Genomic DNA, 14,234 nt, shown 5'->3' with positions numbered 1-14,234 from the left:
TTCCAAATACCTTCATATAATTGCAACTACTTTTTCCCTATTCTCCATTTGTGATATAATGCTGCTGCTGTGATTATGCACAAAGGCTTTCAAGTGGTTACATGGTTCAACTTACGTGTAAAAGCACCCAAAAAAAAAAAAAGCATTTCGTGAATTACAGTTATCACCAATTTACATATTTTGCTGGAAAACACCAATGTATTTGCTGCTTCCTCTACAAAAAGCAGCACCTCGTTTAGTGTATACCCTCCTTAAAGGGACCAGAATCGTTTAATAGTTTCATAACCAGCCTAACCTGCAAATGAAGGGTTCGAATTTACAAACATCAAGTTACCACTAGCAACTGCAAAAAAAAGCTAGAGCTTCCATGAAGTAATGCAAGTAATTGGCTATTCTTGAAACAAAGCTTCAGAGGGAGAAAGAGTTGTGGATGGATTGCAAAAGATGAATTAACTTGAACTGTGACAATTCTAGGATGGATAAATTACATGGAGGTTCTTTCTAGACAAGCGTACTGTTTGTAGGAGTCAGTTACCATTTTGATTTTGATATATATGTAACACGCTAAGAAATTATTTCAAGGTATCATTGTGTGTATATGTACCTGACATGATTCTCGCTCCAGAAAGTCCTCTATGGCCTTCCTGAAACCTTCATCCATAAGGTAATGACAGCTATAAGTTGTCACGGGCACATAACCTCGCTGAATCTTATGCTCACCTTGAGCTCCTGCCTCTACTGTGCTCAGATTCAATTCAATAGCTGCTTCAATCGCCTGCAGTGGCAAAACAATGCATAAATCTATAATCATGCCATGAGGAAGAAAAAGAGAATGCTATAGTACAACCAGTTGTTGGTAATCCTTTGAGAAAGAAAAGCCAAATGCCATTGTATAAACAAAAGTTGAGAAGCAAGACGTACAACCCATTTTTGGGATTCTAAAGGTCGAGAACATAGTGGTTGAACTTGAAAATTTACAGTCTGAGTTGGTGATGGTCGAAGCAAAAGAGGAGTTTATTGAAGAGTTGCCTAGTGAAGATCCTTCTGTTGATTTTATTCTTCCAGTTCTGGAAATCACCTATGGCTATCAATGAGCATTTTCCTATTGACTTTGTTATTTCAAGAGTGAGATGTTTAAGTTGTTTTACTGAAAATGCTTGTAAGACAAGAGAAATTCATAGTTGAAATTTATATTCTTTTGAATCTTGCCAGAACCTTCTAGTTGAATATTTCAAAACTTGAGGTCAAATTTTCTCCAACAAGGTGAGAATGATGCAGGATGATAAGATGTTAGTTGAACAATTAAATTTTTCATGGATTGTAATTCTAAAATTGCAGTTCATGGTTTAGTTAAAGAGTCTGCTTTTGGTTTAACATGGTTCCAGATTGTACTTAATGTAAAATGTTTTAGGTAATTGAATCCTAATAAAAGAACCTTTTTTTCTACTAACTTTTTCAGGTTTGTTTTTTTTTATTCTCTTTTTTCTTAAACATGTAGATCTGAACCTGATAATAACAGGCTTCAAAATGCAAGCTCGGATAGTGGACTTGAGGGTGACATCCCCATAAACGTCCAAATAAAGTATCTCCTCCAATGAGATTTAGAGCTCCTGCCACAACTTCATCCCCTTCTTCAGCAACTACAAGTAACACTTGATCTCCCATCTTTGATCCCATCTCGTGAAAAAAATCTCCTGTTAGATAAGGACTACCCCACCTATAAAATTGACAGTACACTTCAGGCAGCTCATAGAATAGGACAACAGAAAGAAATCTAAGATATGTTCATCAACATTATATACAGTTACTTAAATTTCTATGAAAAGCCAAAAGGAGGTTTGAGATTAGGATCAAACTTGTTAGCAGTAGTATTTCTGTAGAACTTGTAAAAGGAATCCCAGTGACTGGCCTGCCAAGACAGCCATAAAAAATAAAAGTAATACATGCAACTGCTGCCGTCTGTATAATTGTAGTGAAAGAAGTGAATAATTAAAGTCCCATTATGTTGCTGCAACAATTTATTCAGTATAACAGCTCAAAAAAGAACAAATTAATCATTACTTGGAATAAATTCATACTGCTTGAAAGGGTAAACACAAAACAGAACACATTAATTCAAGCATATGTAAATAATATGTATGTACAAACACGTGTGTAAGCGCGCATGGTCATGCACATAAAAGAAATTAAATTGGATGATCTGCAAGAAAATTCCAAACTCTACTTTCTTTCAATGACATTCAACACATGCATTGACATATAGATACAGATGACCTTCTGTCCTAACCAAGCAATGCAAATTTAAAAGTATAACCGCCAGTTTTCTTTTGCAAACTGAGTAACATTTGTCATTGATCCACATGGAAAGGATCAGCAAAACTATAGAACATGCTCAAGGGTCTATCACATGCATAATTGAAGAAATAGTTAAATATTTGCATATATGTTTGGAAATATTGGTCGGTTGAATTAATGACATCTACCTTTATTTCATAGCCTCTAAGCCGTTTCATAGTCAAGTTCTGTGCAGAAATCTGCAAATAGAAAAGTTCACTCAGATAAAAGCAAATAAGCAAGAAGGATGTCCTTCAATGAAGCAACTATCTGAGCATGTTACCATATGTTTCTGACACAAATAGAGAACCTCCTCATAACAGGCAAATAGAAGGCAGCAAACAAATGCACCTACAATTTGACTTCATTCTATGACATTGAAACTGCAATATTTTATTGAAAGAGTTTTGCAGATTTAGAAATAATACATATCTATGGAAATATCATTTTCATGTTTTCTAGCTGCTATCCATACCAGATAGAATTTACATCCCTTGATAGAAATATAAAGTCACTTAGAGCTTTCACAAGTGGTCTATGTGGTGTACCCCAAAATGCAATTGCCATAACAGCAAATTCAGTTACAGCTAGAGACTAAAATTTATAATGCTAGAGGGGATTCATTTAAGCAATAAAGAGAGCGCAAAACATGGATGCAATCATCAGTATCAACACCATCATATGCAAAGTATCGGGTTTTACGCATATTCTAGCTTGATAATTATTTGAAGTATGTAAAAATGTACTAGTTAAAAACTACTAACATAATGTGAATCTTAGTAAAGTCTTAATGAGTTCTAAATGCTCCAATTCATATCAACTCAAGAAGATTTCATGCAAAATGTCAAAGTTTGCCATTTAAGATTTAAGTACACAGTTATTAAGTTAAACTATTTGGAAAAAGATACAGACCTTCTTGCGCTCTTGACGAATATTTTTCCTTTTACTTTGCTTCATATCCATTAGGAACTCATCAAAACTGTAGTGCAAAGACATAATTTACAGTATTTTTATAATTATACATAAATATGAAACAAAAGAAATATTTCTGTGAACTAGAACAGAAGATATTAGTTATTAAATAACAAAAAAAGCTTCAACTTGACATAATAAACGAACACAACAAATACCATATCACAGGAATTTTCCTCCATTGATTATCTTTATTTCTCATATCTTCTCTTGATGCAGCTTTTTCTATAACATATTGCTTTGTTCAATACTTATTTAATTACTTACATTTCTACGATGGAATGTCAAGTTCTAACTGTTATTTGTCTATCTCTTAGGAAACATGGCAGATGAAAGTTTAATTTCTTTAATTTCTTTCTTTGATTGATATTTTTTTATTTATGAGAATATATGGAAATCAGCCAATTACACAAGTGAGGATTCATGCCAAGATTTCAACATTAAGTCAAATATAGAGAAAAAAAGAACAATTGATATAGATTGCAGCAGTGTACTTAACTACAGAAGGACATTTTATCATAACTAAGAAACAGTTCAGTCAGGACTCACCATTTATAGTTGCGATTCTTCCAGTGGTACTGCATTCCAATCCTTTGTAAGAATCCTTTATCCTTCAATTTTTCCCACTCGGTTTCAGATGGAAAGGTAATGTGCAGAGAGGAAACTTGAGACTGTCAAAAGAGATTAAATTGCATTAAGGGGGTAGCATATTGGAATTTAAAAACAAGATCTTTATTCTTGTGGTTGCAAGAAAAAAATAACTCGCACAGTGCAAAAGAAAGAACAAAAACAGAAGGTTGAACGTGGAGGCCTCATATTGCAATATGGCTTAATATTTAATTAAACTGTGCAACAAACAGTTGTCATGGTGCTCTGCATTGCTTTAGATAGTCTTGGTTGTCTTGTTCATGCAGATCTCTTCCTCCTATAATTTTCCCATTATGCCCCATTCATTAATAGCATTTAACTGCTTGTTTCAAATATTTTTCCTCTATTCTTCTATCCTGTGGGTCGGTCTAGGCAAAGGCCATCTGCCAATGGAAGCAGGTAGTTGCATTGGCTCTTTGAGTTCTCTGGAACTGTAAGGTAGTTTTTCCATATTTAAGGCAATCTGCAGCTTCAGCAAACTGGCATAATATCTCCTAACCATTTTTACTTTAGGGCTCTCCTTCAACATTTCCAATCTAATATCAAAATTTGGAATAGCACAATGACAATGATGGTGTTTCTTAGAACTAGAATGGTCACATTGATTCCTATCACATTAACAAGACCAAGTTTTAACTAACCAGGCCCACTAGAACTCCAGAATAATTTCTCTGGCATGTTTGACAAAAATTTGTATCTGAGTACACATTTAGAAAATGTTGGCCCATTGGAAAGTTCATGATTTGCAAGAAAATTGATAGATCTGCATTTTTTTTTATTAAAACTGGATAATTGGATTCTGGTATAAATATGATTTGGTTGATGCAGAACGGAAAATATATAAATCCATCATTGTACCTCAAAAAAGAGGAAAGAAAGACGAAAGGCTCAATCTTATACCAATTATCCTTGAGTATCTCATGAATGTGAGAAACAACACAAAATGCTTTATGAGCAAAACAAATGATTGGATATGGTTTGGCATGCAAACTTGTGATAAGTAATGCACTCAGCAAAAGAATGATGCGATTCCTCCACTACCTTGGCTGTCAGATCCTTCAGAGCAGAGACTATAATGTCAAAAACTTGATCTTTGAATGAAGTATTGCGGATTAAAATCCTAGGCCCAGTCACTGGAGTGAAAGGCACACAACATTGGAACTTTGGGTAATATCTTGATCCAAAACTATAGTAGGCATCTGCCCAAGAATGATCAAAAACAAATTCACCGTAGGAATGGCTGCAAATCCACATTAGAAAAGATGAGAAAATGGCCAACCAATGAAGTAGGTAAACAAAAAATTTTAAGAAATATAGTATAGAAACTGCATTAGCATGTTCAATACGGACAGCATAATAGATGCTAAACCTTTTAAGATAGAGTGGAACAACACCTAAAATATTTTCAGATTCATCATTAGCAACGACATGGCTTGGCATCCATCCTGTTTCCTGAAAATTTTTACATAAAAACTTTAAAAAATATGGAGTTTAAGCTTATGTGTCTCAATTATTTAACTAAAGGTCTCAATTATTTAACTAAAGGTGACAGAGCCGAGCTGCATATTTCTCACATATAAAGGAATAATTCCTTGTGACAGTTACAATGTAGGATAAATGGGCCAACAACAAGAAAGACAAAATATAGCTCATGCAATCCCCAGTAATGCATGCACCATTACTCTAAAATGAATCGCTGCAAGAACAGCAGTGTACTTTAAAGAGTTATTAAATCATTGTGCGGGTGAATGGGGGAGTGGGAAATGGCCTGAATGCATGTTTAAATGCAGTACTAACTCATAACTCAACTATGAACAGGATACTTGCAGGTATGAACTTTCTGAACTGATTCATGGCATACCCATACAGATAAAGAATTTTTTTCATCACTTTAATTAGTTACTTGATGTAAACAATGACATTTATTTTCCTTCACGTAAAAAACCAATTCAACTTGAACTTGCTCAGTTATCTTATACAGATACCACACAGTTTCCAAATAAACATGGTGCGATGCAGATAGGTCACACAGTAACCTCATTTTGAATTGCATTCACAATTGGAAATGAAGAAGAAAATTAATGAGCCTAAATTAAAAAAAAGACAGGGCCTGCATTCCAATATGATGGTCAAACGGCATTATAGTAAAAATGGACAAAGAACTTATTAAGCATTTACAGAGCTATGATCCTTAACCTTCACTGCACAACCTGTTTCCTCCAAACTTGAAAGGAAACCATGAGTAAGAAATGGATTAAACTTCTCAGGACCTGTAGCGTCCAGAGTGCACGCATCCCATTCATGTGGTGAAACCTCCATGATTGAAGAAATAATAGAGACCGATATCTTCTTGCCTCTTGCCTGGTTCCCCGTAGCTTCCTGAAGTTAGAAATAATAAGTTGACGTTAGCTGCAGTACCAGGTGCTTGATACTACTACGTAAAGAAAATTCCGACTTATTTAGTTTCTACAAGATGTCAGATAAGAACACCTCTGTTCCTGCCCCTATCAAAGTGAAATCCCCCAATGAAGAATCTAAAGGTTGAGACTTCACAGATTTCTTAGATCCCCAAAATAGTGCAGTGACTCTAGATGCCTGCGTTGAGATTTCAAAGCTTTGTGAAGATACTGACTTCCCCTGCAATTTCAATAAACAAATGGACCTAATGTATCAGTAAATTCATCAATGGACCTAATGTAATGCGGCAAGAAAATTAGGAGATGGTGGGAGCAAAATAAACTTGGTAATGTTCTTATCAATTGGAATAACCATTTTCTTAACCAAAATGATGTGGCATAAGTGCATGCTCTATAAAGGTTCTTGGCCTCTTAATTGGAACCTTCCTTGACCTAAAGAATAAATTTTTAAGAAACACAAATCTTTCAAGACCATGGAAACTGAGAAAACGTACTTGGCAATGCCTTAGAATACTAGAGACCAAGAGTCTTTCGAGAGCTTGCACTATTGGAAATGCTTTAGCATACTAGAGCATCCCTTGCCAATAGAGCTTTTGTAGTCAACGAGGCATCAACAAAACCCTTATTACTAGGCAAATGTAGCCTAAAGTTATCACTAATGGAAAAAAGGAAAAACTATAAAAGAACATAATTCCATGGGAACTGCAGCTGATCAAATCCCAGAAAGAAACAGTTAGTGAGCCAAATTGGATAGCATGTTCTATCCTAATCTCTTCTTATTGACGAAAAAGGCAAAAGAAAATATGGAACAAATTATCATCAAATTCAAACCTCTAACATGCGAATACTATAATGAAGTAAATGATGGATGGGCAGCTCTGCTTGTCTTTCTTATTGAAGAATTTAATGATCACTCAGCAAACTACAACTAGCAGCCAACAATTTTACAACCAGACTAATTCAATGACATGAAATATATATATATAGAAGGCGAAAAACCACTCCAATTAAAATAAAGGAGAATGAAACTTACAAAGCTGGAAGGAAATTGGCCAATAAATGGCGAAGGCTTGCAGTAGCTGAGTACTGCTGCTGCTGCCATGCCCGCTCCCACACTCTCAACGCTCGACTTCTAACTTGTACCTCACTTCGCCTTTGCCAATAAGAAATATCCATCCATTTAATTATCATATATGTATATATTAAATAAATAAGGTTATTTTGCTGACGCGTGGTAGCCTTCACCAACATACATTTTCTTTATTTTTTTTTCTCTCCTTTTTGATCTCATGGCGGGGATATAATGCGGGAGGAAGGCGGAATGGAGCTGCGATGGCGATTTACTCTTGTCTGACTTAACTGGATTTTTGAGTCGATTTTAAGGTTTCCAATATCAGTTTTAGAGTTTCACTAAACTAATTTTGGGGTTTCAAAAAACCGGTTCTAAGGTTTCAGAAAATCGATTTTAGGGTACCACTAAACTCGAAATATGTATCCGAGATTCGAAGTATGAGACACGACACTCGTCACTGCTTTCCTATTTTATAAGTCAAGTATCAATACTTTCACTTTTAAGGACTGATATGTTCTCCTTTGTTTCATCACTTTCTAGCCTTCGATCTAACACAAGAGGCACTCTTAATCCCTTAAACATTTAATACCATCATCATATATTTATCAACTACAATTAACACCGGATCGAACCTTCTTGGATCTATAACAACATAAAATCCTCAATCATTCGAATTTAGGATATTTTGGTAAGCATTTTGCGCACCACTTTCCCTATCATATTACAAGAGTCATGCACTTTGTGGAATGGATGCTTGGGACGACGTGATGAAACATGCAACGGGAAACATTAAGTCATGAAATCAGGACGTGTGGGGCACGTATACAAGACGTACTAAAGCATTTGATCAAAACGTGATGGAGCACGTGATCAAGACATGTTGAGGTGTGTAATTCATATATCATGGTATGAGATGTTATGACATGTGAGTGACATGCATACGTACTTAATATTCAGGTATCATCATTCACTATTTCCACACAACACATGTGAAGGTATGCATTAAGACATGCTAAGCATGTAGTTTGCGAAAAGGTATCAAGACATAGTAAGTATGTTGAAAAATAAATTGTCTAAAAAATTAGAATCAAGAAAACTCTATTCAAATGTCTTAAGACAATAGAATCAGGAAAACCTTGTTCAAAATAATGGAAACAAAAAATCCCTACTCAAAAGAATGGAATAAAGGAAACCTTGTTTAGTTTTACACTAAAACATAAAATAACTATTTATAGAGATAGTCCATCCTAAACCTACTTGTAATATAAGTAAAATAAATAAAGAAGTATTCTAATCTTAGACTTTCTTGGAGTGCATGTAAAGTAAAAAGATAATAAAGTAAATGTCTTAAAAACTAGACTTACTTTTTATGTAAGCAAAGCAATTAACAAGTAAAGAAAATTTAAATATGAAAAGTATTCTAATTGCCTTAGAATCATTTACTGGCTGCTACTCTTCTTAACAACTATCAGACCCCTTTCATGCAAGTTGTCTTGTGAACGTGGACAGTTGGTGCGCATCTGTTTGTGTTGGCCTTATGCGTACAGTTCTCTTGCGTGTGGCCCATATCCTAAGTTAATTCTCCTTGACTCCCCTTTAAGTTGGAGCATGAAGATTGGAAATGCCCACCTTGCCCAGTAAAGTTTGAAATTGCTCTTGACCAAATGCCTTGTCAGGGAGCATTTTGAGGTATCAAAAAATTCATATAATGGCGTCAAAGTGTGGTTGTCTTGAGTTGTGTATAAATTGACTCAAGATGTGTAACTAATATTCGGACATGTGATCATGAGATAAAGTAATATGCCAATGAGACGTTTATACTATTTGGGATCATCATAAAGTTGTCCCAAATCAAGATCAAGTTTATGTTGTTGATCCATAGATGAGGAAGTTAGTTTGCAACTCAGTGCTTTCAATGTGTGTGGCTCATGCATGCTCATTGTGCATGTGCGACACTTAGGTGTGCAATCTTTTTGCACTTTTATTGCTCGTGCTACAAGGCTCGTCTAGGTGCAGCTTGTTGGTGCTGCTTGACTTTGCAAGTGTGTAGGGTGTCTGAAAACAATCGATGGTGGCCCGATGTTGATTGTTGATGGATCCCCAAGTGATGTCGCCCTAGGGCTAATTTGTGTCTTTGTGGTTTTGTGGGTTTGTTTAAAGTAGCTTCTTGTTGGTTGTCTCGAGAACACTTCTAACTCTAGATGATTAGACAAATGTAAGTAGAATGGGGTTTTGGTATCAATTGTGATGTTTACATATTCGTAGCAAGCAACAAACCTTCTTTAGAAAGTGAGTTTATGAGCCATGATTTTGTCACAACGTTGTATTGGATCTAAGATTGGAACTGCCCAGAATTGACATCAAGTTTTGCTATCGATCCATCCTTGGAAAATATTAGAATATATGAAACACAATATAAGAATGGTCTTCCCTAGAAAATATAAGAATCATTGTCTGGTGGTCAGTTGATATATATAAAAAATCACGTAGGTTCGAAAGCAATTGATGGAGAACAAATCACGTATGGTGCTGAAGCAACCGACAAAGAACAAATTATGTACAATGCCGAAGTAGCCATCGGAGAATAAATCACGTACGACATTGAAACCGTCGACAGAGAACAAATTACATATGGTGTTAAAGCAACCGATGAAGAATAAATCACTGGGAAAAGACATCACTTTACCATAACCATATCAACGTCATGGTTGAAAAGACAAAAAAATGGCTACGTTAGGAACTTGCTTTAATACCATGAAAAATAAAATATCTTAAAAGAATGGAATATGGAAAACTCCATTCAAATGTCTCCAAATAATGGAATTAGGAAAAACCTATTTAAAAGAATGGAAACAAGAAAACCTTACTCAAAAGAATGGAATCAAGGAAACTCCATTTAGTTTTACTATGAAATATATAAGGACCATTTATAAAGATAACACATCTTAAACTTACTTATAATGCAAGTAAAGAAATAAGAAAGTATTATAATCCTAGACTTCCTTGGAGTGTAATTAGAGTAAAAAGATAATAAAGTAAATGTCCTAAAAACTAGGCTTACTTGTTCTGCAAGCAAAGCGATTAACAAGTAAGGAAAACTTAAATATGAAAAGTATTTTAATTGCCTTAGAATACTTTACTTGGGTGCTTTTCTTCTTAGTAGTTATTGAACCCCTTTAATACGGGTTATTTTGTGCACGTGGGCTGTTGGTGCGCATCTGTTTGTGTGGGCCTTGTATGCACGGCTCTCTTCCGTGTTGCCCATATCCTAAATTAATTCTCCTTTATATATATCAGGACATGCAAGGCATGTAATTCACAATGGTATAATGAGACATACTAAGGTATGTATTGAGACATGCAAGGCATGTAATTTTCATTGGTATGACAAGACATATTAAGGTATGTATCACCATATGCTAAGCATGTAATTCTCAATCCAAACTCAATTCACATTTTGAAGAATAAAAGCATTGAAAGGTTTGTTTCCTACAAAATCATTTTTATACATACATAGGTATATTTACAGATCATGTATGACTTTCAAACCATATTCCGATGCTTTTGTATTTATATATCAAAATACTTTGAAAATGTCATAACTACTCACCTGTTTAAAGCATGCTTTAAACTCCAGCACCTTTTGACGAATACTAGACCTCTCAAACATATAACTTTTCCAACAACTCCTATCCAAGATTAACACATTGTTAACACCTTGTTATTTAGGCATAACCTTCATCAATAACCATTAATCCTTTCACCAACTTCATTACTTAACCTCAAATTCGAAAATCAATAACTTAAAATATAACATAACTATGACTTAGACTATAACTAGTCAAGGATTCAAGCAACTTTACCTTGGTAAGCTTGAGAGAATCCAAAAGCACTTAAAAACCTAAGATTTAGAGAGTAAAACGAATTTTAATGATTTATAAATTCTGAAAATTAAAACCTAAAGTTTAGATGTTTAAAACGAGGAAACCTTACCTTTATAAACCTTCAGAATCAAAATTTGAACTTGGGTATGCCTTTTAAATGCTTGAAGCGCTTGAAAATGATGAGGAATAGAGTAAAGAAGGAAGAGGGAAAAAAAGGCTGAGACTAAAGAGAAAGTATTTTTACTGATTTGGGAAAAATGTGGGGTTATAGGGGTTTAAATATTTGGGAAAAGTTTATTTTACCTTTAGTTTTTTTTCCCAATTTGCGATAGAGGTATTGATACTTTTGGAATATGTATCGATATAGTTGTTCATCCAGTATCAATACTTCGTTCATCAGATGCATTTTTGGGTTTCAAGTATCGATACACTATGAATAGGTATCAATAATTTTGATCCATAATGCATTTTTCAAGACTAAAATAAAAGCATTTGACCCTTTTTAAGTTCCAACTTTTAGATGAACTCATTTGGCAATCAAAACACCTATTTATAGGTTACAAATGTTCAAAAATATCGTTAGAAATAATAAATTTACATGCTCACCAAGCTAAGTTATAACTTTAACCTTTCATTAAAGGTTGAAGTTTCACATCTTCACGCCATTCTCTCCCATTCTTCCTTCAAACATTTCTTTCATCTTTTTCCTTCAATTCGTTTCCAAACCTTGGCCAAATTGAAGCATCAAACTTGGATTTGAGGTGAGTGTAGGAGAAAAATTGTTATCCAATTACAAAATGCCACGTGTCCAAAATTAGTAAATTGAAGAAAATTTTCAAAGACAAATCATGTGCCTCCATGTGGATTTGAAAACATCATTTAAGATAGCCATATAATTAATTTATTGGCTAATTATCTTAAAAACACATATTTGTACCAATTAGAATTTACTTATTAGTCATTCAATTTATATATATATATATAAATCAAGATAATTTAGAGACAAAAATCCAAATTTAGTCATCCAATTTATCTTTAAATAAATTAAGATAATTTAAAGATAATATTCAAATTCGATCAATCAAAACTTAATGACTCAAAGCTGGACCAATCAAAACATCATTTATGAGTCATCATGATTTATGTTTAATTAAATTAAAATAATTTAAAGATACATTCAAGGAGACTAAATTCTCATGAAAGTCTCTCATCTAACACTATAAATATAGTGCTATTCTAAGCCATTTGATGAACAAAGGAGAAAGAAAAAGATTTTGAAGATCAAAGCCTCCAAAACTTTGACAAGTCCAAGAAGGAAGATTTCAAACATCAAACCTCTAGAAGGAAGATTTGAAAAACCAAAGCCCTTCTAGAGTTCCACAAATCCAAGAAAGGATATGAAAAACTAAAGCCTCTTCAAAGTTCCACAAAGTCAAGAAAAAAGATTTGAAGAACCAAAGCCTTTTTAGAGTCCTACAAATCCAAGAAGGAAAATCTAAAGACCAAAGCCTTTCCAAATTTCCACAAATCCAAGAAAAAGATCTGAAGAATCAAAGTTGTTCCAAAGTTCCAACCTGAAGTCCAAGTGATCCAAATTGTTTGTTCAAGATCAAGTCATAAAGACTTTTGGAGCGAAGTCTCTAAATCATTCATTCGATATCAAGTCATAAGACCCTTGTAGTAAAATCTCTAAATCGTTCATTCAAGATTAAGTCATAAGACTCTTTAAACGAAGTTTCCAATTTGTTTGTTCAAACTCAAGTCATCGAACCCTTGAAGCGAAGCAAAATATAGAGTTCAAGATCAAGTCACAGGTCGTTTGAACCAAAGAACAAAGTTCAAGATCAAGTCATTGAGACCGTTGAAGTAAAGATTGAAAAAGTTAATCAAAGGGCATTCTTTATTGTAAAAGAATTCCAAAGATTTTAAATTCATGTTTAATATATAAAGAAATTTTACATTTGTGTCTAAATTCTCAAGTCTAAAAATTTCAACGCAAAATTTGTGTGTACAAATTTCTGGTACGCCTAATAGGACAATCTTTGCCTCTCATATCTTTTTTTCAAGCAAATCTCAAAATTGTGATGGCGGTTAAGAAGAACTATGCCAACAAATTAACTCTCAAGCTTGCTTGAGCGAATCTTACAGTCTTTCCAAGCTTATCATCAAGCACATATGTTACAACTCATCCATATGGCACTAGGTGAAGGACAAAAGCTCTTAATGAACTATACAACTAGATTTCCCAATGTTCAACCAAAATCCTTTATATGACACTTTTTCCCCAAATTTAGAAGAACTTTCTGCATGGCAACTTGCTTCCTCTAAAGAATCAAGTATGAATTGCCAACTTTCATTCAAGGAACATCATGGCTATTCGAAGTCAAATAGGAATAAAAATAATGAATTGGTTACGTGGGTTGGATGTCTAAGGATCTCTTGCATATTCTTGTTTTGGGTTTTATATATACGTCTTGTTGGATTATGGATTGAGTCTAATGGATCCAAGTCCATTTGTATATCCATATAGGGAAAAGAATAACCCTAGACAAAGAAAGCTACTTAGTCAGCCATCAGAATTAATTAGTAATAGTTTTTTTAAAAAAGAAAAACACTAAAAAAAGAAAAAGCGTGGATCCTTTTGGAGGCAAAGCTTTGAGGTTCTTGTATGTTAGTCCAAAATTAAATCTTTTTTAGAGTTGAGGTGCTTGTGGTAGATCCCTTTAAACTACATGTATCTTGGTTTGTAATTTTCTTATGGTAGATCTCTTACTTTTATATTATATAACAATTGTTGTTATTGAATTATAAAAATTTTTGCATTCATCGTAAGGAGAAACTAATAGTCTAGTAGGTGAATGAGAGTACATCTATGCATTTTGTTGTTGAAATTTGTGGACACATTAA

General features: G+C 34.0%; 1 protein-coding gene across 1 annotated transcript; it reads right to left on the bottom strand.

Annotated features, from left to right (window-relative positions):
- LOC18595030 lies at nt 12-7,877 on the bottom strand. The gene is made up of 12 exons (XM_007022785.2): nt 7,405-7,877; nt 6,445-6,591; nt 6,151-6,333; nt 5,324-5,406; nt 4,996-5,194; nt 3,856-3,977; nt 3,247-3,313; nt 2,484-2,534; nt 1,857-1,909; nt 1,507-1,717; nt 605-775; nt 12-295 (listed from the first exon to the last, which is right to left on the bottom strand). The coding sequence occupies exons 1-12, from the start codon at nt 7,471-7,473 to the stop codon at nt 236-238; spliced, it is 1,416 nt and encodes a 471-aa protein (XP_007022847.2). The 5' UTR covers nt 7,474-7,877; the 3' UTR covers nt 12-235.

The sequence above is a fragment of the Theobroma cacao genome, chromosome 6, assembly GCF_000208745.1.
Source record: "Theobroma cacao cultivar B97-61/B2 chromosome 6, Criollo_cocoa_genome_V2, whole genome shotgun sequence".
Taxonomy (NCBI): Eukaryota; Viridiplantae; Streptophyta; class Magnoliopsida; order Malvales; family Malvaceae; genus Theobroma; species Theobroma cacao.
The sequence above is the reverse complement of the archived record's forward strand: the minus strand, read 5'-3'. Positions and strand labels throughout refer to the sequence as shown.

Excerpts from the sequence above, each read along its gene's own strand:
- LOC18595030 (XM_007022785.2), bottom strand. The coding sequence starts at position 7,473 with ATGGCAGCAGCAGCAGTACTCAGCTACTGCAAGCCTTCGCCATTTATT. Across the intron at positions 5,407-6,150 it reads AAACAGGTTGTGCAGTGAAG|GAAACAGGATGGATGCCAAG; the intron begins GTTAAGGATCAT and ends AAAAATTTTCAG. Across the intron at positions 5,195-5,323 it reads GTTCCACTCTATCTTAAAAG|CCATTCCTACGGTGAATTTG; the intron begins GTTTAGCATCTA and ends GTGGATTTGCAG.